At 39.8% G+C, this 27,471-nt stretch overlaps 7 protein-coding genes across 8 annotated transcripts; 2 read left to right on the forward strand and 5 right to left on the reverse strand.

The window, feature by feature from the left end:
* Positions 1-265: 265 nt before the first annotated feature.
* On the reverse strand, positions 266-2,905 carry LOC124207830. Of its 2 annotated transcripts, XM_046605459.1 has the most exons (3): positions 2,707-2,905; positions 836-907; positions 266-755 (listed from the first exon to the last, which is right to left on the reverse strand). In XM_046605459.1, exons 2-3 carry the CDS (start codon positions 848-850, stop codon positions 438-440), a joined length of 333 nt encoding a protein of 110 aa, XP_046461415.1. In that variant the 5' UTR covers positions 851-907; positions 2,707-2,905; the 3' UTR covers positions 266-437. The 2 variants fall into 2 exon arrangements, with proteins under 2 accessions (XP_046461415.1, XP_046461417.1); XM_046605461.1 differs by lacking the exon at positions 2,707-2,905 and having other exon boundaries at positions 836-926.
* LOC124207829 lies at positions 1,197-1,813 on the forward strand. The gene is made up of 2 exons (XM_046605458.1): positions 1,197-1,271; positions 1,349-1,813. Exons 1-2 carry the CDS (start codon positions 1,257-1,259, stop codon positions 1,676-1,678), a joined length of 345 nt encoding a protein of 114 aa, XP_046461414.1. The 5' UTR covers positions 1,197-1,256; the 3' UTR covers positions 1,679-1,813.
* LOC124207828 (extensin-2-like) lies at positions 2,805-3,548 on the forward strand. The gene is made up of 2 exons (XM_046605457.1): positions 2,805-2,912; positions 2,993-3,548. Exons 1-2 carry the CDS (start codon positions 2,898-2,900, stop codon positions 3,395-3,397), a joined length of 420 nt encoding a protein of 139 aa, XP_046461413.1. The 5' UTR covers positions 2,805-2,897; the 3' UTR covers positions 3,398-3,548.
* Positions 3,549-6,340: 2,792 nt separating this feature from the next.
* LOC124207836 (histidine-rich glycoprotein-like) lies at positions 6,341-7,090 on the reverse strand. The gene is made up of 2 exons (XM_046605465.1): positions 6,962-7,090; positions 6,341-6,887 (listed from the first exon to the last, which is right to left on the reverse strand). The coding sequence occupies exons 1-2, from the start codon at positions 6,974-6,976 to the stop codon at positions 6,504-6,506; spliced, it is 399 nt and encodes a 132-aa protein (XP_046461421.1). The 5' UTR covers positions 6,977-7,090; the 3' UTR covers positions 6,341-6,503.
* Positions 7,091-7,590: 500 nt separating this feature from the next.
* Positions 7,591-13,399, reverse strand: LOC124207833 (zinc finger and BTB domain-containing protein 14-like). The gene is made up of 4 exons (XM_046605462.1): positions 13,000-13,399; positions 11,303-12,126; positions 11,138-11,236; positions 7,591-11,074 (listed from the first exon to the last, which is right to left on the reverse strand). Exons 2-4 carry the CDS (start codon positions 11,843-11,845, stop codon positions 9,938-9,940), a joined length of 1,779 nt encoding a protein of 592 aa, XP_046461418.1. The 5' UTR covers positions 11,846-12,126; positions 13,000-13,399; the 3' UTR covers positions 7,591-9,937.
* Positions 13,400-20,148: 6,749 nt separating this feature from the next.
* On the reverse strand, positions 20,149-20,888 carry LOC124207835 (mediator of RNA polymerase II transcription subunit 21-like). Its single transcript, XM_046605464.1, has 3 exons — positions 20,754-20,888; positions 20,465-20,677; positions 20,149-20,387 (listed from the first exon to the last, which is right to left on the reverse strand). Exons 1-3 carry the CDS (start codon positions 20,793-20,795, stop codon positions 20,226-20,228), a joined length of 417 nt encoding a protein of 138 aa, XP_046461420.1. The 5' UTR covers positions 20,796-20,888; the 3' UTR covers positions 20,149-20,225.
* LOC124207834 (nudix hydrolase 8-like) lies at positions 20,881-22,525 on the reverse strand. Its single transcript, XM_046605463.1, has 5 exons — positions 22,030-22,525; positions 21,870-21,961; positions 21,596-21,806; positions 21,313-21,539; positions 20,881-21,244 (listed from the first exon to the last, which is right to left on the reverse strand). Exons 1-5 carry the CDS (start codon positions 22,196-22,198, stop codon positions 21,065-21,067), a joined length of 879 nt encoding a protein of 292 aa, XP_046461419.1. The 5' UTR covers positions 22,199-22,525; the 3' UTR covers positions 20,881-21,064.
* Between the last annotated feature and the right edge of the window lie 4,946 nt (positions 22,526-27,471).

Raw genomic sequence — 27,471 nt, forward strand, 5'->3', positions numbered from 1 at the left:
CTCAATAGCTCAATCCCTAAACACAATCATATTAAAATTGTGTTCCTTGGTTGGCAATTTTTTTAATAAGATTAAGCTTTTTTACTTGGATGGGCATGAGGCTAAGACTACTAATATCTTGAATCCTACTTTTAGTTAGGTTCATCTTCCGTTGAAAAACACAGACTGCCAGGTATTTTGGATGTTTCAAAATTGTTGCAAAACTAACGTCCCGGCCTACACTGTCCGAGAAATTTGATTCCTTTTTTAAATAACTGGTCTGTTGTTTCCCTAAAATGCTGTTGTTTATTCACCACTTACATCCAATCATTTTTCTCTTCTAGTAAATCTTTTTCAATGGATACACTTAAAAGACAACAAAACATGAAAGAATTTGATCAAAGAATTCGACATTTTGCTCATGACATATGACCGTGGGTGTGGGATAACGAGACAATTCAGCCTTGGTAAACATTGCCATAAGACTTTTGCTGATGGCTACCGTAATTGGATTCCATTTTGGGATAAGATGGCTTCACATTGTATTGTTTCTTGTTGTAATAAGTTCCCATCTCGCTTTGGTATCCAGCCATATCGTAAGTTGGGTTGTTGTAAGCTTTCTTCTGGGGAGCATAAGACGGCACTTTCGCTTTCATGTAAGGTGCGGGCTTGTGATAAGAAGCGGTCTTATGATAAGGTTGGGCCTTGTATCCACCAGAGTGATATCCATCACCAGCCATGGCGAGGGCCACAAACGAGACGAGAACGAGAGCAGTCTTTTAAAAAAGAAAAGAACATTAGAATCCATTACTTCATTTTAATTTCAATTGGATTAAGTCAAATAAAGAGAACTTACAGCGAATTTGGCCATTGTTGGTTATTGCTTGAAGTTGCTGGGAAGAGAGACTGATGGAAATGAAATCGAAACCTGACGGTATTTATAGGAAGCACCGAATAAATTGATTTGACAGAATAATTAGTAACTGGTGGGAAAATAAGCATTGGTGTCGTCCTTGGGTGTGTTGAAATGCAATCAACCTTGGCTATCTGGTACAAAGAACTACCTCGGTGTTACGCAATGCCTGTAGTTTATTTTCAACTAGGTAGAAAAATTGCAGAATACTCTTCGCGTTTGTCGATAGAAACCATTTGTACACATCAATGTCACATGTTCTAATCTGTCCTTTTCTCCCGCTCGTGTTAGTCTTCAGAACTATAAATATGTCTGAATAAAGTCCATTCTCATCAGTCAACTCTTCTGCAGTCAACAGTCCAACATGGCTAAATTCGCTGTAAGTTAATCATCATATATTTTATTTTACATTTAATCTTGATTACGTATTGCCTAAAATTTTTATTTGAACTGCAGACCGCACTTGTTCTCGTCTCTCTCATTGCCATAGCCTTGGCCACTGCATATCCTCCTCGTAGGAACAAAAATAATGCTGCTGTCTACCAGCCCGCATCCTACAATGTCCCTAAGAAAGGATACGAGCCATCTTATGTTCAGGAGAAGAAATATTACAGCCCTCCCTCGTCTTATGATATGATGGGATACGCCAGCGAGTCTGCACCTTATTACCAGAAGGAAGGATACAAAGCACAACCTTCTTACGTTATGAAAGGATCAAACTACGGCAGCGCTTACAACACTCCTTACCAGAAACCTAAAGCTTATGGTGGCTACACATCCTACTGAATTGTCTAATTATAAATCCACGCCCGCCCACGCCATCCATAACTTTAAGTTATAACTTCTGTCCAGTTGCTTGTATGTTTTCAAATTATGTTTTTAGATGTCTATGGGGACGAATACATTATAGGAAAAACAAAATAACGTCGCTCATTATTACCCCCCACATACTTGAATTCATGTACATTGTACATAAATAGCCCAAAAATGATTACCCAGGAACCGAAAAAAGTCGTCCTGATTTTACCCTGTCACCAAGAGCCCCCAAACTAATCCATTACTTGTTGCACACGGTTGCACATAAGAAATTAAATCCTAACTTTTTTCTCTCGTAATGTTTCAAGTTGTAACATTACTGAAATCTGCTATTGGTCTTTCCTTATGACAAAAAGCTTTTGAAGCAAGAGCTAGTAAGATTACGCCATAAGAGGATATCGGATGACCATAATTTTCCAATGTTACCTTTTATGAAAAAGCTATTAGACCAGACGAGAACATTTGGGGGTGACGAATTTACGCTAGCCATTTATCCCCGATTTTGGACAGTATAGCTTACGAAAGCAAAGTGTTTCAGAAATAACCCACAGATCCATAAAAAAACAGAGCACAAAAATAATAATGAAATTGGGGAGAATGTTCGGAAAAAAGAACGAACGAACGGGGTTTAATTAAACCGGGGAGAAAAGCGCATTTGGTCGCCACCCTTTTGCTACAAATCACCACAAAACCTTGAAGTGCCCTACCCTAAATTAAGTTTTATTTATAAATATACCAAGAGAAAATGGAACAAGTGACTTTAACCTGGTTTTCGGAGGCTAACGGATAAAATCTGAATAGCAAGAGCAAAACTTATAAAATTATTTAAAAGTAATATGAGCCTAATACTTTTACAAACTTTGTGACTTTTGTGTTGCCGTAATTGTACGTATAGAAATTACAACGATTCCTCAAAGTCATGAACATTTGTAAACACTATTATGCTGTAATCGAAGGATTCTCTCGACACTTTTTCAATATTTCAAAATAGTCTGTACCTGTATTGAAAGTGGTCCTTTCTTGATTTCATATTCACCTCGGTGGGAGGCCAAGATTTGCATGAATTAAACATCAGCAGCAATTGATTGACATCAATGCCATCCAGGGGTTGGTTCAACTACCTATAAATACAGACTGTAGTCTAGTCCATTTTCATCAGTTGCTCCAACAACAGTAATCCAATAACAACATGGCCAAGTTCGCTGTAAGTTCAATTGTGTTTTTTAATAATTAACTTTTCAAATATTTAAAAAAATTGTGTTTCTTACTTTAATTATGTCATAGACCGCGTTGGTTCTTTTCTCTCTCGCTGCCGTTGCTCTGGCCAATGGTTACAACAAGCCAAAAAGCTACGAGCACAAACCATACGTGCCAGCACCTTCTTACATTCCCGAGAGGAAACATTACGATACTCCATCGTATGACGTGAAACCTAAAGAGTACCACGCCCCAGCTTACAATGTGAAGGCATACACACCACCTCAACCCTCGTACCACATGAAAGCCAAGGCATACAACCCTCAACCATCTTACGTTCAGAAAGATTACAACCCTCAGCCTTCTTACGGAGTCCCCAGCTACAACAAAGCTCACCAGCCTTCTTATGGAGTCCCCAGCTACAGTGCACCTAAATCTTCTTATGGAGGTTCCAGCTACGACAAACCCAAAATGCACTACCCAACCTACTAATTCGTTCGACTGCGACTACCCTCACGACCACGTTAAACAATTCCGATGCTTTATGTTGACATTTCAGTATATCTATTTAAAATTGCCTATTAACAAAAAAAATTATTTTAGATGTTTTTAACAGATTAATAAAATTTAGCATTACTTACAAGCAAAACTCGTCTCTTTTAAGGCCTTCAATGAGAAATAACGACCAGTGATTCACTCCAATGCAAAGCTGCAAAGTAATGATGTGGAAAACGAATAATTGAGAGTAGAAGTCTTGACGAACAAAAGAATAGTTATTAGAAGTGAACGAATCAACCGTATGAGCTGATGTCTTCTTGACAATGACGAATTTTCGCTGCCAACTCTCACCAGATGACCAGATGGATTGCTAAAGGGCTAAACCCTCTCTGACACAACCCAAACCCCCCCCCCCCCCAGTACCATCCTTAGCTCCGCCTACTTTTCTTTCTCTCCCTTCCTTACTTTTCTTGCCAGTCGAAAGTTAAACGCGCAAAAAAATCGGTCTAGAGATTACCTCATTTAGTGCGAAATCTAATTATTATTTTTGTATAAATTTATAGTACAAAAACAACGCAATGAAACGAAAAAGTTATTTTTGGGATCAACGCATTTCTTTTTAATCGTCATCTTTTTTCGGCTTTTTAACAGGAGGTGGCGTCATCGGTGATGCCATTGCCATCAATGAAGGAGAACTTCTTGTTCGGATGGCATCGGAACTATTCCGTGATAAAGTTGAGGTACACAACGGTAATCATGAAAGGATATAAGACACCTATCAAGGGCTAGGAACCTAAATTTAAAAAAAAAGGCATAACAGGGTGAATAAAATAATAAAACGGACAAGGTTTCATTCCAATTCAACTACGTTGACTTTGAAAACTTACAAGAACTCGTCATTTTCGTGAAAAGAAAGTATAGCTTCACGATATTGCGATGATCCAACATTTCGAAATGCTCACGTTCCCTGTCGACTTTTTTTGTTCTTATCTGAATCCATTGTGTCAATTGTGAGAGGGGGGTGGGGATATGAAATTTATGTCTTCACGGTTCTCACATAAAAAATGATTTTAAAGAAAATATATTAGTAATTACCTGAAATTATCGTCGTCTTCAACAGAAAACAAACGCACGATGCAGGGATGTCTCAATTCTTTCAGCGCAACAACTTCTCGATCTACTGCAATATTCGCCCATTTTTCAAGATTAAAGTTAATTTCTACTCGTTTGATGGCCGCCTTTTTTCCCTTGTAAAATTCTTTTTCCCATGAAGTACTCAAATTCGGTTTAAAATGTCCGGCAAAAACCCTCCGTATGTGCCACGCCCCACTAAATTATCAAATATCGACAGGTAGCAAAACGTTTTGCCAGACTTGACATACACTTGATCTGCCATGACTGAATGAAAGTCAAAGAGTATATACTTAACTTTTAATAGCGAAAAGTCAGAAGAAATATTAGTTTAATAGCGGGAGTCTGTGAGGCTAACTGAACAGTACCGAAGACGTATTTTTCTTTTGTAGCCTTAAATTCGAGAGCCAACTAGTGGTACCACTTGTTGGTCCATCACCTTTTGATAACGGACGTTAACTAGTGCCTGTAATATGTTATCTAATGATAGCTGCATCGTGACTTTTCTGTTATAGATAAGGTGTAATCGGCCGTGAACGCGCATTGCCACGCAGAGCATCATGTTTTCAAACAAGTCAAATAAATAAATTAATTAGTTAAAATAAACTTTTCGTTTTTCGACGGAGGGACGTCATTGTCAGTGGAATGATGAAATACAGCATTTTAGCAGATATAAAATAAATAAAATAACCTAAAATAAACAAGTTGAAATTGAAGGATTACAAGAACGCAAGTAAAGAAAAATTATAGCTAAATTAATAAATAACACAATGGAAAAATGGGAAGATATCACCCGGGAATCGGCCCGTTATGAAATTACACAACCTGAAAATTTCATCGCATACATATACCGTATAGAGGTATACTCGACGAGTCTAAATTTGAGTATGCAAGTTGTACGACTGTCATGCACTCCACGAGATAAATCGAAACTTTCGGTCCTTTCGGTTATCTTTTAAAAACTATGACAATAACAGAATTTCTTGCCACTTTTCAAAACTGGTGTATAGACACTCCTTTCCTTATTGATTTAGCTTGTAAGATTAAATTTGAATTGCGGACCTCTAGCGAACAACGCAGAGTGCGATCAACCAAGGTTGATTGCTGTTCGTGCAAAATTAGGTACACTATTACCGAACGGTCCACAAGTGATACACCGGAAGAGTAGACTAATCAGAAGTAAACAACAGTAGCTACTAGCTTTAAATACTTGTGGTCACTCATCTAGAACTAAACACACTCAGTCACTCACGAACATCCGCACAACTTCTTGACCCGAAAGAGAAAGAGCCCGAGAAAGAGTTCCATGTCGTCTGTTGTTGATTGTACAGCAATATACTCAAAATATTCGTAACCTTCGATTTTAAGGTGGGCGTGTTTCAGGCCCATCCTTAGTTTACACGGGACCTTTTTGCTTTACCTAATGGATATATTGAAGCAAATTAGGGGTGGTGGTAGTGGGTGGGGGAAGCAAGTGGTAAGGAGGGGAAATGTGTAAGTGGCTGGTCAAATTGGATAAGAAAGGCACAAAAACGCCAATTTTAATGATCACGATCTAGAAGAAATTAAACATGATGTTAACTTCCATAACTACTTTAGTATGTCGATAATTACTTCTCACAAATTTTCTCGTAATAGAAGGTAGTAGTATCTCTGCGGGATCGATCAAGATCAAATGCCAATTCGAATAATTTGTCCAGTTGATTCAAGGCTCGATTAATATTAAAGCTCGAAGAATTTTGAAATATTTGCGCAATAGTTATTCGGAGTTGTTATCTAATTTCAAAAATTTTGACACATGTGTTGTGTTGTTTCTTGTGCGATTTATTGATCAAACGGGTTTCAGAATATCATGTCCAATCACTCTTTCCTCAATTTAGATAATCTTAACACTATTATGAAGGACAATCCGTTCAGTTACTTTGAATTCTGATGCGTTATTATTACGGCCGTGTTTGCGTGACGATGCTTAATAGGACGAGTGGTGGTGGCCGTAAGATTTTGGTTGTTCGTACCCGTGGGATCCCTTATTATGCTCGTAAGAAGAAGGCTGATGATGATAACCATGTCCCTTATTATTATCGTAAGCAGCGGGCTGGTAAGGTTGGTGGTTGTATTCTTTCTTCTCGTGGCTGTAAGGCTTAGCCTGGTACCCGCCGTAGCCTTTATGCTCGTAAGAAGCGGATGGCTGGTAACTGTGTCCGCCCATATTGTAACCATAAGACGGTTGGTGGTTGTATTCCATCTTCTGATGAGCATCCGGCTGGTAGCCATGGCCCTTGTATTCACCACCATGCTGATATTGAGAGTTGGCCAGGGTAACAGCCAAGACACAAACGAGAACCAAAGCAACCTGAATCAAATATAACAAATGTTTAAAAACATGGTAACATCAGTTATATAAGATAGAATGAAATTCAAACTTACAGCAAACTTGGCCATGTTGTTGATGTAGTTGCGGATGTTTTTCCAAAAGGAGTTGTTCGTATTTGCTGGAAGGAGCAACTGATGACAATTGACTCAAAGATGGCCAGTATTTATACCCCGAAAATGAAAGGCTAGAAATGAAGTTTGGCATTGATGACGCCCCGTCTAAAAAGATTCCCGAAATCCTTGGGGTAAAAACCATAATAGAAAGGGAGGGTGCCATTTAGAAAACAATTTGCTATTTTCAACTTCCATTTCCTTGCAATTTGCACTTGTTCCAATAGAATAAAAGACTCGGTCGCATTATAAATAGAACCGCCACGGTGATTTCACGCGTGAGCACTTTTCTTTCATTCCTGTCACCTTGTCCTGTTTTTTTACCAAATATAAGCATTGAGCAATGAGACCATCAGGACACAAAAGCCCAGCAGAGTCTCCCCATGAACCCCTTTTGTTATCGGTCGATTGATTTCCTGTACCCCATTTTTCTGGGCTGTTACTAGTTGACATTCTCTAACCGACGTCTCCCAGGATTGGGCAAACTTTCAATCTCTGGTCGTCCTATAAATTTATTATGCAAGTTGGGTAATCTGGTGTATAGTCCTTTCAATAGAAATAAGGTAAGAGAATTAATTTTTTTTTTCAATTTTATTATTAATCTGTTTGAAACCCGACAAACGACAATCAAAGAAAATAAACGATAAAATGTTGGACGAATCGTCATATAGTTGAAAATTGCTCTTGATTGCTCATCAACAGGCATTCAGACAAACCACACGTCTAAAATGAAAAAAAGACCATAGTCGATCGTGTAAAGAACACTTTTACACACAGCACACACACACACAGATGCACGTTGACAACAAAGAAAATTGAAACACGCCGAATCGAAATTTAATAAAAAAGGAATTTCCTTCCCCATCAAATGAGAGAACAATTATTTTTCTTTTTCTGAAAATGAATTTCCGAAATAAAAATGAATCCCCCCATAGAACAATTTACCATCAATTAATAAAATGTTCTCTCTTTTTTTTTTCAAAAAATTTTTGGGATGTATATGTATACAAATATGTCTATAAGCACTGGGTTCGCGGTTTTTCAATTCAAAAATTTCTTGTTTTTTTTCCTGTACATAAAAAAATTTAAATTTTTCATTTTTTTTTCTTTGCCAAAATAAATCGATTAGAGTGAATTTTGTGTTTTTTTTTAAGGGGGGTCGAAACGGCGTACAAAAATCATTGGGTTATAAGAGCTTAGGTTTAGGTTGCTGTTTTAGACACACTCGTCCATTCGGAGAAACACACACGTCCAAACACTCACAATCAATGAAAGTTGATTGTGACAAGTAGAAAAAGAAAAAGAGGGTTAATTGCGCTAGACATGAAAACGTGTGTAAGAGAAGACATATTTCTTTTAGCGGGTTCCTCTTTTTAGAGGCCACCACATTATGCAAAAATTAAGAAAAACACGTTGAAAAACTGGCCAGCCAAATCGCATAAACACGCACACACGAAAAATAGATTTTTCTTTGAAATAAAAAAAAATCGAAATAAAGTAGACGAAAGTGGGGCTATTTGGTGCACATAACTGGGATAATGTTTTGTTTTTTTGCCGAAATCTAAAAATTTACGTATGAAGACGAAACTTTTTCTTTTTTTTTTCATATCTAAAAAACGAAGAAACAATTAATTTTTCCATTAAACAATTTTCAAATTTTTTGGGAGGGGGTGAAAAATAAGCAAAAAAAAAAAAACAAATTGCAGGCATCGAAGTTTAAAGCTATTCGATTGTGTGATTGGAGGGTCCCGGGTCCGAAAATGTTTTTCAAAATTTTGGTCGTGAGTTTACACAAAATGAATTCAAAAAAAGAGATCTTCTGAACGCAACGGCGTTTTAGCGCCAAAAAATATCTAAACAATAATCTAAACAAATAAAGGGGGAGTGACGGGGAAATCAATTGGATGACACAAATAGTAACACACGAAAAAAATGCAAAAATTAGAATTGTCACGGGGTCGTTAACAGGCTTCTACAGCGTCTGTGTCGATTAGAATTTTCTTGAACAAAAACACACAAAAAGAAAAAATATATTTCTTTAAGATCTAATCAAAAGTTAAATCGAATATTCAAAAAAAAAGAATCTGTGTTAAAAAATTAAAAAAACAGAATTTTTAGGATTTTTGTTTTAGGAAAGGATTAACCTGAATGGCATCATTGCACACTTGATTCTTTTTTTTTTAGGATTGAAAAGATTTTTGCCGAAATTTAAGGAGAGGTTTTTGTTTTCACAACGAGACGAGCCTTTGGTAGAAAGTGTGAACATGACCGAGGATCTTTAGCACGCAAAAAGTGAATTTCAAATGAATTTTTGTCGAAAAATTGAACACAATAAAGCCATTTTGCTTGTTTTTTTTTTAGTAAAAAGGGATAAAGGCGGAAACAAAGAATTTTTTAAAAAATGGATCCTCCGACACAACGTCTTTTGTAGCGAGTGATGGGGCGCAGGAAACCCGCACACCATTTAAAAGGGGGAGAAAAATAATGAAATCAAAATGATCCAACGATCAAACTTTTTAACGGACCCAAATAGAAATTTTTATAAATTTTTTTAAAGAATTGGTCATCTTGCACACGATATTGCACGCGTCCACGCCCGTCAATCGACGATGTAACGAAAAGCTACGATTCAAAGCAGGATTTCCCCAGGAAAATGTTCAAACATTTCAGGGTCTGTCGAAAGAAAAACTGTTAAAACTAAAATTACATCTAAATTTTTTTGCAAATTAGCACACGATGATACTCATTTGGCGACGCTTTGAGACATAAAAACAAAAGCTAGACGATGAAGAAGGTGAAAGTGTGTTGAGTGAAGATGGTGGTCGATAATAAATCCGCTGATGTCGGAGGCACTAACTTTTTTTCTGGTTGGGAGGATTTGGTCCAAGTTAATTTTTACACAATCAACAACGAGGTCGGTCAAGATGATTGTGCCGTCGATGATACAACTTCGCCCACTTGCTGGGCGAAATTCAGGAGCGTCTCCGAGGCGGATTCGACGCTACTGCGGCTGCTGGAACGATTAGATGTTACGGTGGCAGAAGCTGTACTGCGGGTCGATCGCTGTTGACGGCCGCGAGTCGAATTCGAATTGCCTTGCCGGAAGAGCGACAATTCCTGCAACGCTTGCGGAGTGAGCAAATTGGGGACAGTGGGCGAGGGCAAGTCAGACTGTTGTTGTTGCGTCTGTTGTTGAGAAGTGGCCGAAGAAATGGTCAATCCGCGCTGGGAGAGTGACAGGAGTGAAAAGTAGTTCATGTCGCTGTAGGGTAACCCGGGCGAAGGTGTCGTGGTCCGGTTGGAACCGTTAGGCGACTGAGGTGGTCCTGAACGAGCCGGCGCTCCTGGGAAAGCAAACTGACCCATACCAGTCAACTCCACTGATGTCGGTGTCGGAGTTGAACTGGATGCGGATGAAGTGCTCGGATTGATGTTGAGCAGATCGTCATTCTTCTTGGCTGCGATCTTTTTCGGTCGACCGACAATCATTTTACCGCCTGTATCCCTCAGGCGATGTCGATCCATATGAAGTTTCAATTTATCCTGGCGGGAGAAAGTCTTTTGGCATCTGTGACACTCGAACGGCCGTTCGCCCGTGTGGACACGGCGATGTCGTTTGAGATGGGCCGAGCGGGCGAATGGGGCCGAGCAAATGTCGCAGCGAAAAGGTTTCTCGCCAGTGTGGGCACGAATGTGGGCTCGCAACTCTGCAGTCCGTTTGCAATCCTTGAAACAGAACGGACAAACGGCCTGGACTACGACACCGGCGCCACCACCTCCACTCTGATCGGAATCGGCCAGCATGGAAAATGGATATTGATCGGGATGAACAGTTTCATCCTCTTCATCATCATCTTCTTCGTCAACTCCTTGCTGTGATTGGTTGAGTTCTGCAGCTTCGCATTTGACCAGCACTGGGACTGGAGATGCTGCAATCTTCTTGTCAGATTGTTGGCCACTGGGAACTTCATTTTCTTCGTCACTGGCGCCAATCTCGCCGTTACTCAGATCCAGAGGTGTCGGTGGTGTCAATCTTTGGTCCATACATTCGTTTTTCTGATTGTTGAAAAGAAATGATTGGTGATTGGAAAATGGGAATGAAATTTTTATTTTAATTACCGAATGATGATTATTGTGTCCGTTGTTCATTGGGCCGTGATCAGTTTCATCAAAATCAGAATCCATTTCTTCGTTTTCTAGGTCTTCTTCTTTGGTCATCTGTTAAAATTTGAAAAAAACATGATGTATGACGGTTATAAGAATAATTGGAAAACTTTAATTTACGGATTGAGTGGATTTCTTGGCTTTGCCGTTGACTTGTGGTGAGTGTGGAGGACTGTGAAACCCATTGATGGCTTCATCACTATTCCTTCTCTTTCGTTTCTCTGTCTCACTGGGTTTGGTTTCGTCAAATGGCTGGTCTAACTTGTCTGACAGTCCCCTGATTTCCAACAGCCTGGCTGTTTTCAGCAGAGAGGGAAGCCTGGCCTCTGGCACGTGAATCTCCCCACGATAGATGAATTGCAGGATAAAGTCCATTTCCGTGTAAGAGACATCTCTCATGATGATGACTGGGTTCTTGGAACCAGCCTCGTGGAGGACACGTCTGAAGTAAGTGGAGCAAGCAGAGAGCATGACCCTGTGGGCCTTGAGTGAGCCACCTTCGCAGGCTAGGGTCACGTCGACAAAGAGCTGCTGCTCAAGAAGGTTTTCGAAGAGCTGCTGCAAACTCTCCACATGGCTGTTCCATCGAAGGCGAAGGACGCTGTCCTCTTCTGTCGATCCTCCCCCTTCATCCCGGTTGTTACTTGCGGCCTGATGGGCCATGGCGGTTGCCTGATCCTTGTAGCTGGTCCAATGAAGCTGGCCAAGGATCCGGGCTGCATGTGGCGTGAGGGGAATGAACCTCTCTTTGTTCCTTTTTCTTCTTTCTCTTCTAGTAAGAGACGACAGGAGCACCGAGAAAAGTATATTCCACAGTTCAAAAAATGAAAGTAAATCCTCGAATCGAATGATTTCAATGGAAAACGTCGTTTCTTTTTTTCAAATGCGTGTCTTTTCGTATTGTTGACGTTGATGGCTACTCCATCTGTGAGAATAAACTGCAACTGCACAATCGAAAAAAGAACGAAATCAATATAAAATAATTCGACACACACACTCGTTCCAACCAAACAAAAAACACTGTCACACTAAAATAATAAAAACGTGGTAATAACACAACTCATCAGCACTCAAATAAAAAGTTAAGTGCTTCTTAAATTGTAGCGTGAGACGGGAAGTTGACGGCATGGCGTCTTGACCGAAAGTGACCTAGTGGGATCACCGACATGGAAGTTTTAACTCTTTTCCCTCTTTTTAGTATCTACGTAATATTCTTTTTTTGAAAACCACCCCCTTCTCTCTCTCTCTCCAACCGACATGACTTTCCAGTTTTCACGTTTCTCCCCTCCCCCTTTCACGACCAACCCCCCCTAGCTTTTTTTTCCACCCACCCACCCCCTTTTTTTCAAAATCCCCTCCAACGTCTGGCTCCTCCCACTCGGGAGAAAAGAAGGGAGCTCAAATCCCCCCTTCGGGGTAACACACACACACAACAAAAAAGGTTTTATGACGAAGGTGGGGGGGGGGGGAAAGAGCCCCACACATTTTAACGACATTTTCTATACAACCTGAACGAGTTCTTTTTTTCCCCATGTGTTTGCATGCGGTAATCTTCTGCAAAGATTTTTTCGGTCATAAAAACACCCTTTTCTGTCTACCTGTTGCTTTCCTGTCATCGTTTGCAGAAAAAATGGCAATTCAGACGAATTTTTAACCGCCGCTAGATGGCAGCACTTGGTCGAAAAAACTACCTGCTGCTGGTCAACGACTATGGCAACAACGCTTCCCCCCCACCAAACGAAATAGATCAAGATAAAACTGGCTTTGAAAAATATAACGACTCGAAAATCAATTAGTAAAAACCGGAATCGACTTACGTTTTTAACGTGTAGTAAAAATATATAATCCCAGAGATAGACAAAAACGCCAACACACACACACACACACACTCTAGCGGCGTTAAACTCAGAATGGAGGGGTGGATGTAAAATAATATTTTTCGAAAAACTGTTGTTGTTTCACGCCGGTAACAAATCCACACGCTTACACACACTAGACACTAGGCAAGTAGAATTTGCCAACTAACTGAAAAATCAATTTTCAAGTTAACATTTGTGTAAAAGATTGAAAATATTTTCGAATATAGATGGGGGTGTGTGTGTGTAGAAGGGGGTTGCAGACAACCGAGGGATGTCCCTGCTGCCCACAGACTGTGAGAGACTCAACGAACGTTCAAACCCGCATCCACACACACACACACACGGTTAGGGGTCGCTGCACCCTTCGCCGCCTTGGCAACTCCCCTTCTCTCCCCTACTATACGTAATTTAAACCCCCCCTCGCCCAGCACACACACACACTCCCCCATCTTTTTTTCTCTCCCCCCTCCCTGGAGGGGGAGGAGCTCCCCCTACTTCATATGTGCATTGGTTGATCGAGTACACACACACGCGTTCCCTAAAAACTTCTTTTCTCTTCTCTCCCGACCGACCGACGTTTTTTAGAAGAAGTAAAAAAATATTTCATAAAAATAAAAGATGGAGGATAGAAGAGGAACCGACCAGGGGGACGACCCCCCTCGAATATGTTGCTCATGTGTGTGTGTGTGTGTATAAAGGGAGGGAGCTGGTGGGGGGTGTGGGAGAGGAGAGAGAGAAGCTTTTATATATCACATGGTCGTCATGACGACACCCCTCCTCCTCCTCTACAAGAGATAAGGACCGAACGAAGGGCAGCAGCCAACACACACACTGGGGTAGAGAAACTTTTTTAAAAAATAAAAAAATCGTGACTAGTTAAAAAATAAACGAAATATTTTATTTTTGAAAATGAAATTTTTTTAAAATTTTATTATTTTATTCAGGTGAATTTATTTTTTAAAAAATAGATTTTTATTTCATATTTTTTTTTTCGGGATGTTTCACGCACGGAGAGAATAGATTTTTGTGATCGGGAGTTACACACACCAAAAAAAGGGGGAATGGTATGGAAAGAGAGAAAGAAAGAAAGAAACGTGAAGCCGAAAAACTCGAAGGGGGGTAAAAAGAAAAAGAAGAAGAAGAGGCGAATAGACGAACAAAGAGGAAACAGCTGATAAAAACTCTCGGGAGGAAGGAAAGAGATGGGGGGGGGGAATAACAAGGGGGAGAGAACGAAAGAAAAAAAGGGGGAGTGTGTATGTTATAAATGAACGCGGGACTAAATGGGCGGCAACGGCGGGAGTCCATACTAAAAAAGAACCTTTCACGCTGAATTGGTTAAGACTTAAAGTTGATGGTCATAGAATCAACCGAGGGGGTCACACGGCGCGCTCCGTGGGTTCCCTGTTGGTATCACGTGACACTCGTACGTCCAGAAGGAGGAGGAGGGGGGTCCCTCCCCATATATAGAAAAACAACATGGCGGATGATGACGGAGGATATGGAAAAAATTCCATTGAATAACAGGTGAATAACTCGTCTCTCCCCCCAGCAGTATAATCCCTTTTGTATGTGTGTCCTGTATAGACTTGTGATGTACAGGTGCACCCCACCCTTATACATAGGGGGGAAATGTACATATATAGGATAATCCCATCATCATTTCCTCAAAAGAAATAGACCGGTCTGTTGCGTTCATATTTTATTTTTTAATTCCATATTTTTTAAAATGTTTAATTTTCTTTTCTTACAAAACCCCCTGAAGCGATGCAGTGTTGCCGAGCGTGAATTTCGATTCAATTGATTCTCTTGTGTTTGGATTAGATATGAACTGGGATTAATTTCATCCACACACTAATCCGGGATTAGTCGGTCTATAAGTAACCAATATTTGTATAATTTGATAAAAATGGCTGTACATTCAATCGGGTGATGCGAAGGAAGTGGAACAATATGGCGGATATAGCGCAGGTGGGGGGAGAACAGGTTATTATGCAAGTCTGGCGTATTATATCCCAACAACGTCTTCTTCTTATTCCATTTCCTTGGTCGACATCACGAAGTAAAAAATTTTTCTTTCAGAGTGAGAGGAGGGGGTGTGTGCATTAACGCCGCCTGCCATCTCTCCCCCCCACATAACTTCCCCCCCTCGAGCAGCTGGTTCAATAATCACTCTCTTCCCCCCACCACCACCACTACACACACACACCACCCCCCGACCGGTCGTTAAATTTTTTCTTTATTTTTTCTTCCGTGAAAAGAGGGGTGGATCAAGAGATGGGGTGGGGCCAGACAGACATTATCCTTCTATATGTGAGAGTGGGGTGGGATTGTACATGGAGCTAGAGTCTTTCTTATATAATTTTAAAGTGCCTTATGATTTTGAAACGAAAGATATTTTCCCGCGCTCCTTCGCACCGTCTGGTGGCGGTCACTTGAACGATCATTTTTCCTTTTTTTTTTCTCCCGACAAACGACCTTGTTCCACTTTTCGGTTGTTTCTCCTTCTTCCCTTTCTCCTCAAAATGAAAGGGGGGAAAGAGAGAGAGAAAATGAATTTGTGTGAGACAACAAAATGTGTCAAGAAAATAAAAAAATCACGTTAGGTTTTTCTCGACAGGTTGTTTTTTTGGATTTAGCGCGCGCTAAAATCGCCCGCGGCTGCACTTGCGCGAAAATGCGCACAGCGCCAGCGCGGGTTTTTTGAAACATTCGAAATCTCTCAAAACGAATGCAAGAAAAATCAAATTGACTTTTAGAATTGTGTGTGTGTGAGTCACAGTTGTGTGTGTGTGAATGGGCGGTAACCAAAACGAGTTTTTTCTATAAGGGGGGCTATTTTGTGTGTGCTCAGAAAAGACGTTTTAGTTCTTTTAAGAAAAAGAAAAATCAAGAGGGGTCACACACACACGAAGATTCTCCCCTACGACCCCAAACGTAAAAACGGGTCCAATGTATTTTTTTTTCCTAATATGTTAAAATTTATTTTTATTTATTTTATTTTTAGAGGGGAAGAAGAAGAACACCAGAGAGAAAAAAGATGGCGGGGCTCAGAAGAAGAAGAAGTTAACAGTGGTGTTAGTTGGTGGTGGGGGGAGTCAAATTTTTATTCCCCCTCCCCCTCCTTATTTTTTTTCTATGAAGGGGCGACGGGGGGGGGGGGGGGATCGACTTTTTGCGCCCTCCGGACAGACATTAGTAAATAAATAGGAGCATTATTATTGTTATATATGACGAATTAAAGCGTGATTAGGCTTTTTTTTCCATCATTTTATATTTTATTTTTAAATTTAAGTATTTCAAATTTTTTCTAAAAATTATTTTCAAGAAATATTAAATTCTATTTGAATTTAATGTAGTTAAATCTGAGAATAAAAAAAAAGTACCCTCCTCTTTCTATTCTCCTCCCTGGATTTTTTCTTTTTTACATTCCGTAAATAAAAAGAGTCCATCGATCAAACCGTTTTCTTGGTTGTTGTCGTTGTTGTTGTTGTTGAAATTGTTGTTTCCTTTTTTCATTGCGTTTTTATTCACTCTTTAAAGACTTTTATCTTGGCTATTTCAATTCTAAATAGAAAATATTTAAATTCCAATTTTTGATCAAAAAATCTCAAATGTACAAATTCCATCATTTCTAGAGTGTGTACGCTTCTTTTCCTTTAAAATGCGTAACACAATTAAAAGAAAAAGGTGATTCCGGAATTTTCATTTAATAAAAATAAAACACGGAATTCTGTGTGTCGGTGTTTACATCACTCAAAACACCGTGAAACTGACTCGAATCATTTCACATTTTCAGAGAGAAAATGAACTTTTTTTCTTCCATCTCGTGTGTGTGTGTGTGCGGTCGATATTGTGTATTATGTGGATACATCCTTAACTTTTTGACCGACAAAGGAACTCGGCCGCGTCCCGAAAATTGTTGTTCACTTTATAATAATATTTTTTCCCCTGTGTGTGTTGTTTTCCAAAGTTTAAAAATATGTGTGTAGTACGTGTTTGTGTCTGGGGTTCTCTATGTGAGAACCGTGAAGACATAAATTTCATATCCCGACCCCCCTCTCTCACAAACAGAAAAGAACGAACGGAACACATAATGGGGAGCTTGGATATAAGTGTGTGTGTGTGGGGGGGGGGGATAAGGGGGTGAATATAAGGGGGAACATTTTGTTGAGTTCGTTCACCCCTTTTTCTTAAAAAAACTTATTTCCATCAAAAAATAGATGGATACTATTTTTTGAATAATATAACAACCCCAAGTCAACGAACCCCTCTTCTCCCGTTATACAACAGTCCCCCCCCTCCTTTTTATACATTTTTATCGTAATACCCCTCTAGGCCTATTGTCTAATCTATGAAAAACGGCGCATATGCGACGCCCGCAATCAAAATGGGGAAATATATGGCGGATATCCTCCCGTTTTTCGAACCCAAAACAAGGGGAAAATAATAATTTTTTCACCAAATTTTTGTTAAGGCCTATTATCGATCGCCTAGAACAACCCCTATTGTCATTTCGTTCGAAATTTTTGTTTTTTTAAACTTCCATTAATTTAAAATACAATTAACTTTAATTCGATTAAATATAAAAGGGGTGGATTTCTCTTTTTATAAATAGGTATAGAATTTGGAATTGGGTCAGTTGGTTACATGAATATCAAATGGAATTTCTTATATGTGGGATATCTCAGACTCTCTCGGGGGGTGGGGAGAGAGAAATCAGAAATAAATAAATAAGAAACGATGAGAGCAAAGAAGGGGTAGTAGTAGAAGATGGTCGAATGTGATAGAGCGTTTTCTTCTTTCAGTTCCATACCCCCGCCAGCAGACAACAACAACAACAACCAACCAAAAGGGTTAGATAGGGAAATTTCCCATCCTTCTTCTCCCACCACATATGGTCAAAAAAAAGAAGAAAAAAAAACGAACGAACGAGAATGATAGTCATGCCGTTCCCCCCTCCTCCCCTCATCTCTCAACTCGTTTCTTCAACTCCATCAACAGTTTCCATCTTATCATTTTCAAAATGATTTTTCTTCTTCTTCTCTTTTCTCCCGTGTGTTCCCAATATTTCCATTCACCTTGAAACAAGAATTTCGGGAGAAAAATAAAATAATCACGCCCGCCAAATTCGAAAACCTTTGCGTGATGCATTTGTCTCTAATTCACGTTGAGAAATAATGGTTTGGAGTGAACGAAAAAAATGGAATAAAACCTGTTGTTGGGGAAGGGGGAGAAAAAGAAAAAGAAACATTTTTCGCTACTATCTACAGGTGTGCATCTAAGCTGTCTACGTCGGTATATACTTGTGAATGTTTTATATACCTGTCCCGAAACAATAAGCCATCTAGCGGCGGTCGTTGCTTTATTTTAAAAGGAAAATACTTTTCTATTTTTTAATGTTTCTTTTTAAAAACTTCTTTCTTTCTTTCTCTTTCAGAACTGAAAATGTCGGCGACAATGTCCGTAAGGGAGAAATTCACGCCCACAAAATGTTGTCCTTCTTCTTCTTCCTCCCCTGAAGCTCTTAGCTCACTCAGCCGGACAGAGAGCTGTGCTTTTTGTGTGAAGAAGAAGAAGAATATAAAGAAAGATACAATGTCTTTCAAAAATTATTTCTTTTTTTTTAAGTAATAAAAAACCTACCGCGTGTCTGTATACAATAACAGACACGAATATTTTTCAATAAATACACGCAGAAATAAACAAATTTCAAAGAGGCGGGAAATTCAAAAAAAAGTTCCGAAAAATTAAAAATAAAATAGGAAAAGAATAGGAGGGGTATATCTATACAGTTCCAGGAAGTGGTTTTATTTGTATTTACAGTCGACCGTGCCACACACACTCTACTGTGTTGTTCCCGAAAAAAATAAAAAGAACAAAAAATTCACGTCCGGAGTGAAATGGAGTAAAAATACCTAACCCCTCCGCCTCTCTCGACTTTGGGGTTTTGATAACGAACCCACACACAGACAGACAGACAGACTGGTATATTTATTATTTCGGCCGGAATCTTGTAAAGAAGAAAAATATATCGGGAAGACGAGAAGAAAGAAAGAAAAAAGGAACGAAATTAACATAAAAGTCTCGTATGTGTTAAGAATCTCAGTGGGGGGGGAAGGAAGGGGTTGGGTGGGGGGGGGGAGTCAGACAGCCCGAAGAAGAAGAACTCGTTTAAGAGTTGGAAAAAAGAAGTGAGGGACCTTTGCGAGCTGCACTCTTCCCCCTCTCTTTTCTTCATCTTCCTCCTCCCTTTTAGTATTTTTTGTTTTCTTTAAAGAAAAACATTTAAAAAAGAAGAAGAAGGGGGGGATATACACACACACACAGTTGCTGCCCCGAAGCGGTATGCGGCGCTTCTTCTATAGAACTAATAAGACTCTATATATTCCCCAGTTATCTCATATTTATCCTGAGCAACATCAAAATTTACCCTGGAAAATTCGTGAAATAAGAAAACAAATTGTTCAAACTCACCTGAAATTCTGCCAAACGTAATCTTCTCCAAAGACATAATCGCTGAACGCAGACACTGTTGTTGCATCAAAAAAGGGTTGGGGAGGGAGAGAGAAAAAAAAAGGAAGTGGGGAGACTGAACGCCACCCACTTCCAACCCCCTTTATTTTTCCCCCTTCTTACCGAACGACCGGAGATCGCCGAAAGGGGTCGGAGAAGATGGCAGCACTATATTTATACACACGGGAGAATTTTTTCTACTTCTTCTTTTTTAAAAAATAAAAAGCTAAACAACATTCTATCGTTTTTTTTTTCTCCTCCTCCCGCTCCCCCCTCCTCTTTTTTTTTGTTGCACGCCATTCCTAAACAAACGGACCGCGTGTTCTTTCTCTTCTTACGAGTGAACAGCAACTTCTCTCCCCCCTTCTTTCCATTTTGGGTTTTCTAAAGGAAGACAAAAAAAGAAGTGGATATATAAAAGGTTGGAATCCTTTTCAAACAGTTTCTTTTACAATCTGTCACCCCATCTTCCTTCCTTCCTGAAATGACTTGCCTCACCTGTGTGTGACAAGAATGTTCACTCAATATGATTTTGAAAAGAACAGATTTAAAATTGATGTTGTGGCGGAAACCAGAAATGAAACGAAATTCTTGCAGAGCAAATTGTTTGTTTCATTTTCTTCTTTTAAATATCAAAAATAGGGAACTAGAGCAAATAATGGTTGGATTTAGGAATTTGGACCTGTGCTCTGCATGGCCAGTTGGGTCTGTGCAATGTCGTGAAGTGCATTCTGAATTTTCTCGAGCATCAGCTCTCCTTCGCTGACAACCTCCCTCAATCGTGCAGCGGCACTTTCATTTTCATTCTCCAGCCTTCTGAGACTTGCAATCTGCAGCGATTGAATTAATTTTAGTCAACTTCGTAGAACATTGCACCGACAGAATACTAATAGAACCAAGTTTATACCTGCAGTTCGGAGGTAGAATCTTCACTGGGTAGTGAATCGATTAGGACGTCAATATCTTTGGCGCAGCGGGCAATCAATGTGGCAAAAAGAGAAGCGTGATCTTCTTGTTGTTGTTGAGGTGTTCGATTGCCTGCTCGATCGAAACCTGGGAATGTAGCCGGTGGGGCGGTTTGTTGCAAAATACCGATGGCATTGCAGAAATTATCAGCTTGCTAGAAACAGAGAATTAAACCACGAATTTGAGACGATACACTTGGCAATTTCGTCAATGCAATCAGTTATAAATACCGCATTTATAGCGTCTTGGAGTTGTGTCAAACGATCAGCCATTGTTGATGGAAATGCAGAGATGAGAAAAGCAGATGTGCCGGCTATTACGCCACCTAGCGATGAATCTGATAACTTCAATGCCAAATTTAAACATTCACAACCTGTATTGTGAAATTAATTCTACATTCTGATGATTACAGGAACTGGGCAGTAATTTACCGATCTGCATATATAATTTGTTAAAACAACAATTCAAGCTAAATATAATGCGTTATCTGATTCCCGTAACAGGCACTAAAACAAAATACTAGAACGTGATCCTGAACACATTACAGTTTAAAATTTTGTTTTCCTTCAACTAAGTAAATTTGGCTATTGCTATTAGTCAATTGATGGATAGATTCCAGGCAGTTGATTGCGGGATTATCGCCATCGGCAATCGCCATTAACTGTGTAGCAAAGATTTTCCCAACTTCGAAGGCAAGCGGATGAGTCGCATATTCTTTCAGCTAAAATATTTAAAATTCAATTACACAGACTAGGAATAATTGAAAATGTTGACATTTAGAAAACTAACCGGCATCCAACAAGCGTCGCTGAGCTCACGAGGACACATTTTGATTTCTGTGCTACCTTCAACAGGTCTGAGATAAGTCACGAAATAAATGTCTGAACAGCCGAACCTTGCACTGGGATTCTTCTCTCTTGATTGCAAATGCCGCACGGCAACGAGTGAAACGAACTCTGTCTTAATACCAGTCTCCTCAAACACCTCCCTCTTGACAGCAGTAGCAATACTTTCCCCTGTAAATTTAATAATTGGTAATGATTGAATGTTAATGATGTCTAAATATACATACCTGGATCTACATAACCACCAGGGAGTTTCCAGTGTGGTCTTTTGTAATACCTTTCCTGAACCACAAGAATCTCATTCTTATCATTGACAACCATGGCTCCAGCGCCTACCATTGTGTGTGCATAACTAGGCACTTGACAAGGTTCGTCAGAAGGCAACCATTTGAGCAACACACTCAACTCTGGGTTTGCGTGATGGAAAGAAAAGCCATTCTAAGAAAATGAATAAGGTAATGCTCGTGCAGTTTTGACTAGCAATAATTCTTCTTTGACTACCTGAATTAGTACTGGAATCCATTCAGCACAGGTTGGTTCCACTTCAAACCAGACTCCACGAACTCCAGTGGTGGACCAGACTTGCAGAGATTCTAAAAACAAACAAAACAACTATTACATAAAACAAATGATGTGTTAATATATAAAAATAAATTTGCACCTTTAAGAAGCTGCTCCATTCGGTTCCTTTCTTGTGGCTCTTCGCTCGAGCGCACAATGATTCCGCCGAAAAGATCCTTGGCACCTTGGAATGTCGACATTTTAACAACAATTGATTTCGTCTTGGCCAGAGCGCTGCTCAATAAATGACGAGCAGCAGTAGCATTCATAACACCCGTTCAATAAATATGTCATCACGGCCTATCTCTTCATCTATACACAGAGTCCTTTTTATTCTAGAGGCAGGAGATATCGTCCAACGACATCGTATAATATTTATGTTGACATCGTCTGCACTTTTATGTCCCGTGAATCCGAGTTGCCACACATTTTCCCTCTCTTTTCCGGCTTCTATTGTAAATCTCTGCCTGTCTTTTCCAACAATAAATGATAAATAAATGATACAGACACTTTACTAGAAGGGCATGAAATACAAATGCCAAGATTATGTATCTATCCATTTTTTCTGCCCATGTTATTTCACCAAAACGACCTGGCAAGTTGCGAATTTCGACCGCTAGATGGCCAAGTTCGTGACAAATCAACACGGGAACGGATGATTATGTTTTTCCTGCCCCTTTTCCCGATTCGTTTGACCGCCTCGCTAGGCAGCCACCACCTCCTACTCACGGTCAAACGCACAAACACGCACGCATACATTTTTTTTTTCTTTTAAAGATACACAAAGTCGTAGTAGTACACTCCCCCCACTCGCCGTACTGTATACACACACACACACTTTCTAAGTTTCTACTGTCAGCCGTTTGGGATTGCTGTGTGGCGCATTTGGCGGCCATGATCATCCATTTTATTTTTCTTCCCCCCACAAAAGCAATTGAAATCGAATCACACACAAACCCCCAGTGATGAAATATAACTTGTCAACTCACTTGTCAAGTGTTGAGCAAAAAAGGGAACATGAACAAGTCATGCGCCAGAACAAAACAAGAGTTAGTCCATATAATATCATGATCCATCCCATTTAATCCGGATGAGAAGAGATTTACGTATAACTAAACCATCTGCGCAAACACACAAGTGTGTGGGGAGGGAAGAGAGCTACCGTTTTTATTATTATTATTATATTGTGTGTGACCCTTTTTTGGCATTTCCTTCGTTATCAAAAATCCTTTGTTTGGCTTTTTGTACAGACAGGAGCGCCACCGCCACTTGATCCGTCTCTCTCTCCAACTTTTCCTTTATATATACGAAAACTATTTTGTGTGTGTGTTCGCTTTCCCCCTCTCTGAGCAGCATATGATCGATAATTTAGACCGAGAAAAGGCGCGCGTATATAACACACGACGAGAGTAGGGCAATGTCACGCTGTGCCCACACACACACACAACTCTGACGACCAGAAATTTCGGTGAACGAGACAATTATAATTTGACCAGAGATGAAGAAATACACAGTATAAGCCTTGACCTGTTTGAGATGACGTCACTCTAGGGGCTCCACATTTTTTTTGTCCAAGATTTATTTCCATCACTAAGAAAATATTAGAGAGACACGTGAGTGTGTTTGGAATCCGGAATGAATCACTGGGATAATATCGTCCGGCTTTGGTGATGTTATTTTCTGCTGCTGCCCAGGGAAAGGAGCTCATCTTTTTCATTAGTGTAAAGATTAAAAGCTCGTGCGGGAGATAATGATGGTGACATATTGGCTGTGTTATTGTATTATTATTAGCATTGCAGGCCAATCCGCACACGATCCCTGACCGGGCGCCAATGAAAACAAGGACCTTGACGCTACACTTGAATAACAAATTCGGACTGTTTAACTCGCTTGTACTTTGCGAATAATTAAATCGATGAAATTTTAATCGAGTCGAGTTTACAGTTTCGATCGATCGGAACAAAGTTCACGTTTTGCAATTTTCCGATCCGTCAATGTCGGTCCTCTATTCGAAAAAAAAGTTGTGAAAATGAACGATCGCCGTTTTTTTTTGTCTGTGTGTACCGTTGCTTTTATGGTTTTGTGACCTTGCCCGTTGTTTTGTAGGCCACACAGCAGCACTTTGCCTGCAGCAGCGCCCAGTTGGAAAATGCCGGCGGCCATATTGCCTACATTTCGTACACACACACACACACAAACTAGTCAACTGCACAGAGGACACAATCTTGAAATTCAATAGTTGGCATGAAACGAATACAGAGACTAACTCTCTACACGGGGATCCTGTCTAAAACAAACCCCAAAATATCAAAGTAACGACTTTCCGTCGTGCAATAAGAAGGTACACACGTCGTCGTCGACGTCGAGACAACGACGACGAAATTACTTTTTACTTATTTCGGGAGTAACGAGAAAAATCAATCAATACGTTGTTGTTGTTGTGTGTAGATTGAACACAAATAGAAGAAGAAAAAGTGGGTTCTGAAATTTTCTGACCCTCATTGGGAGAGTCGATATATTTTTATATTAAAAAATGCCGGTTGATGTGTAGGAAAAACTTTCACATTCATTTTCTAGCCCGAGGCAATAAATTGGGAACACAAGCAGCGCTACTTGGGAAATTTTTCAAAAAATATCGCCAACTTCTTTCTTTTTTCTTACTTGACGATGACTGGGGGTCCGTTCTACACGAGGTACAGAATCTTTTATGAAAAACTTTTACTTTCAATGGAAAAAAGCACAAATTATAAATATAAAGAGAAAGGAGATCCAAAGATGGCCGACTTTTTAGAAAACGACCAAAAATGGGCGCGAGAAGAAGAGAATAAAGAAAACAAATAAAAATGTATTTCTCTCGTCTGCACAGTACACACACACGATTTTATGTTATTTTCTTTTCTTTTACCGTGGAGGAGAACCCCACGGATTAGAGCGAAATTGCCAAGGGATTTGACTAGTAGTGGCTTAGTAGATATATATATAGTGTATACTTTGATACACAAAATGGCCACTTGTCCGAGAACACGTAATACTCGGAATGAAGATGTTTTTTAATTTCTAGCGAATCGATTTTTTAAAAAATCGAAAAACAACAGTTTGACCTTGATTCCTTTGTCCTTTTTTCTTTCTGTTCGCCTCATTCGTCTCGTCCTTTGTGTGGCACCGTTCATCCGTTTCCTGTTACGTTCGTTCCTTGAGCGTTTTCAGCATCTCATTAAAAGGACCCGGGAGTTGAGGGGTAGGGGGGGAGAAAAGTGTTTTTGACGCCCCCGTTCGTCTTAAAGTATATCGTGACGTCACGTGCAAACGTCAAGCTGCTGCTTCCCCATCGTTCAATCTGGCACGCTTAGAAGATTGTGCGCGCCGATATTTTATTTATTTATTTTTTAAAAAAGAAAATGGCGAAAGGTCCCTCGGGGCTATTGTGACACGGTCGAAATGCCAAGTGGGTTTTTTAAAAAATTTCTGTTGACCGCCCACTACGTCGGACAAAAAACAAACAGTAGCAGACGACGATCTCTTATTAAATAAATAAGAATTTGTTATGACTCACTCTCTGGATCAAATTCTTTTGATTTTAAGACGAAAATAGTAGCAGACGCTTTTTGGGTGGTGCGTAGTAAAATCAGCTGATCTGGGACGAGCGACCAATTAGCAACAAATCGAGGCCTCGAAATGATGTGATTAACTTAAAAAAAAGTTTCCAGTATACTTTAGGGATTTGTGAGAGAAACAGTTAAATCCCTAAGTTTCCTTCTCATCAAATTAAATTCGACGAGATTCCAGAGACAAACCAAAAAGTGCTGAACTACCCTGCTGCTGAACTAAATATGTCTGGAAAAAAAGTTCTTTGTGCTGCTGTTGTTTGTTTGTTGGAATATTATAAGGAATGTGTCGAGAGATCTCTGCGAATCAATGAAAAAGGAGGGAGACCGGTGTGTGTGTGCGTACTACGGCAGAGTTGCTATGGTAACTCCTTCCTTTTGGAATCACCCAAAGGGCGAAATAGATGAAGGAGAAGAAGAACCTTCTTCTCTACACACAAGTGACGCAGAAAAATCCCACGCATCCGCAGCCTCCAGGCAGAGACCAATTAGCACCTGGTGGGTGGGTACATTTTTATTCGGGTGACATACTTATTTGTTTTGGCGATGGGGGGTTTTCTTTTCCCTAAAAAATTTCGATACGACTAACCGCGTATTATTTTATTTTATTTCTTAGTCAAAAATAGGTCCGTACAAAATGGCGGGATGACACTGTAACCTAATTTATAAAACGCCAGCCGGTTTTTGTGTGTTTAGTAGAGAGAAACAAAAATGTTGGCATTGATCAAACGCGACTTTTTCTTCGTCAAGTTCAGTCCCGTTTTTTAATTGCATTTTCTTTTTGATGGATGCGATCAAATGGCCGTCAAACAGAGAAACACTGAAACTATTGCGAATAAAAGAAAAATGGATAATTCTTTTTGGCGTTGTCGGTCGCTCTCTCTCTCTCGCCAAATACACTTGACACAGTTCCGAGGACGAGAGAACTCGGCAACTCTGCTGCTGCTGCGTGCAGTTGCGCGGGCGGCCACTTTCATCCGGTTCGGTTGTTGGGTGTACGGGACATGGCATAGAACAAAACAAACGCAGACTGTATACATAATATAACTGTTATTACAGCAACAACGGCCGGGAATAAAAATATCACAAAAAGCAATTGATAAAATAAAGAAGAAGAAGAAACAGTTATCGAAATTCTTGTATAGAATATTCATCTTTCACGCACACACAGACACACACACACAGTAGCCGGCGACGTTTTCGAAGGCCGGCGAACGTGCAACGGTGCCGGCGTGATATCCCCCCTCCTCCTTCTTTTCTCCTCCTCCTCTCGAAAAAAAGAACACAACAACAAGGTTAACCCGTTCTTATTCGTGCGGTGGGGATGTTGTTGTTGTTTGATTCTGCAACAACACACGCTTTCTCTTGCGTCAGGTAAGAAAAAAGAAAAAAACCAAATTATTTTTATTTTTTCTTAAAAAATAAACTTTTGAACAAAATTTTTTTTTCTTTTTTTACACTATCGTGAGCACGGCGACGCCCTTTCTCCTTGGCAATAACACAAAAATGTGTTTCTAGCTGTTGAACGCCGGACACTATTACTACTACTGTGTCTCTTTAAAAAAGTTAAAAAAAAACAAAAGAAGGTCGACTTCCTCAAATGAAAAAACCTTTCTCTCAACTACTAGCATCCGATTTCTAACGATTTCTAATCGATAGCGACTCCTGATCGACCCCCCAGTTTTATCGAATGCAAATTTTTTTGATTCCACACGTGCATCCTTGAAAATCAAAGAAAAATGAGGTAGCCATTTTATTTTTCGGTTGGTGTGAAAATTTTACCAGAAATGGACAGTTGAAAGGTCGCAGGTTATTAAGCCGATTTCAACGACGAGATAATCAATCTGTAAGCGCAACATAAAGAGAGATAATTTTATCATACGGGAACCAAAAACTTTTAACACACACGCGCGCCTCTGTGTGTTTGGGATTGCTGC

This window comes from Daphnia pulex, chromosome 11, assembly GCF_021134715.1.
Source record: "Daphnia pulex isolate KAP4 chromosome 11, ASM2113471v1".
Lineage (NCBI taxonomy): Eukaryota > Metazoa > Arthropoda > Branchiopoda > Diplostraca > Daphniidae > Daphnia > Daphnia pulex.

Coding starts and splice junctions, on each gene's coding strand:
- LOC124207835 (XM_046605464.1), bottom strand. CDS start 20,795: ATGGCTGATCGTTTGACACAACTCCAAGACGCTATAAATGCG. Junction 20,678..20,753: donor TCCAAGACGCTATAAATGCG/GTATTTATAACT, acceptor CTCTGTTTCTAG/CAAGCTGATAATTTCTGCAA. Junction 20,388..20,464: donor ATTCTACCTCCGAACTGCAG/GTATAAACTTGG, acceptor CAATCGCTGCAG/ATTGCAAGTCTCAGAAGGCT.
- LOC124207833 (XM_046605462.1), bottom strand. CDS start 11,845: ATGGCCCATCAGGCCGCAAGTAACAACCGGGATGAAGGGGGAGGATCG. Junction 11,237..11,302: donor CCAAGAAATCCACTCAATCC/GTAAATTAAAGT, acceptor AAATTTTAACAG/ATGACCAAAGAAGAAGACCT. Junction 11,075..11,137: donor GACACAATAATCATCATTCG/GTAATTAAAATA, acceptor TTCAACAATCAG/AAAAACGAATGTATGGACCA.
- LOC124207834 (XM_046605463.1), bottom strand. CDS start 22,198: ATGAATGCTACTGCTGCTCGTCATTTATTGAGCAGCGCTCTGGCCAAG. Junction 21,962..22,029: donor AATGGAGCAGCTTCTTAAAG/GTGCAAATTTAT, acceptor GTTTGTTTTTAG/AATCTCTGCAAGTCTGGTCC. Junction 21,540..21,595: donor TGGTGGTTATGTAGATCCAG/GTATGTATATTT, acceptor TTAAATTTACAG/GGGAAAGTATTGCTACTGCT.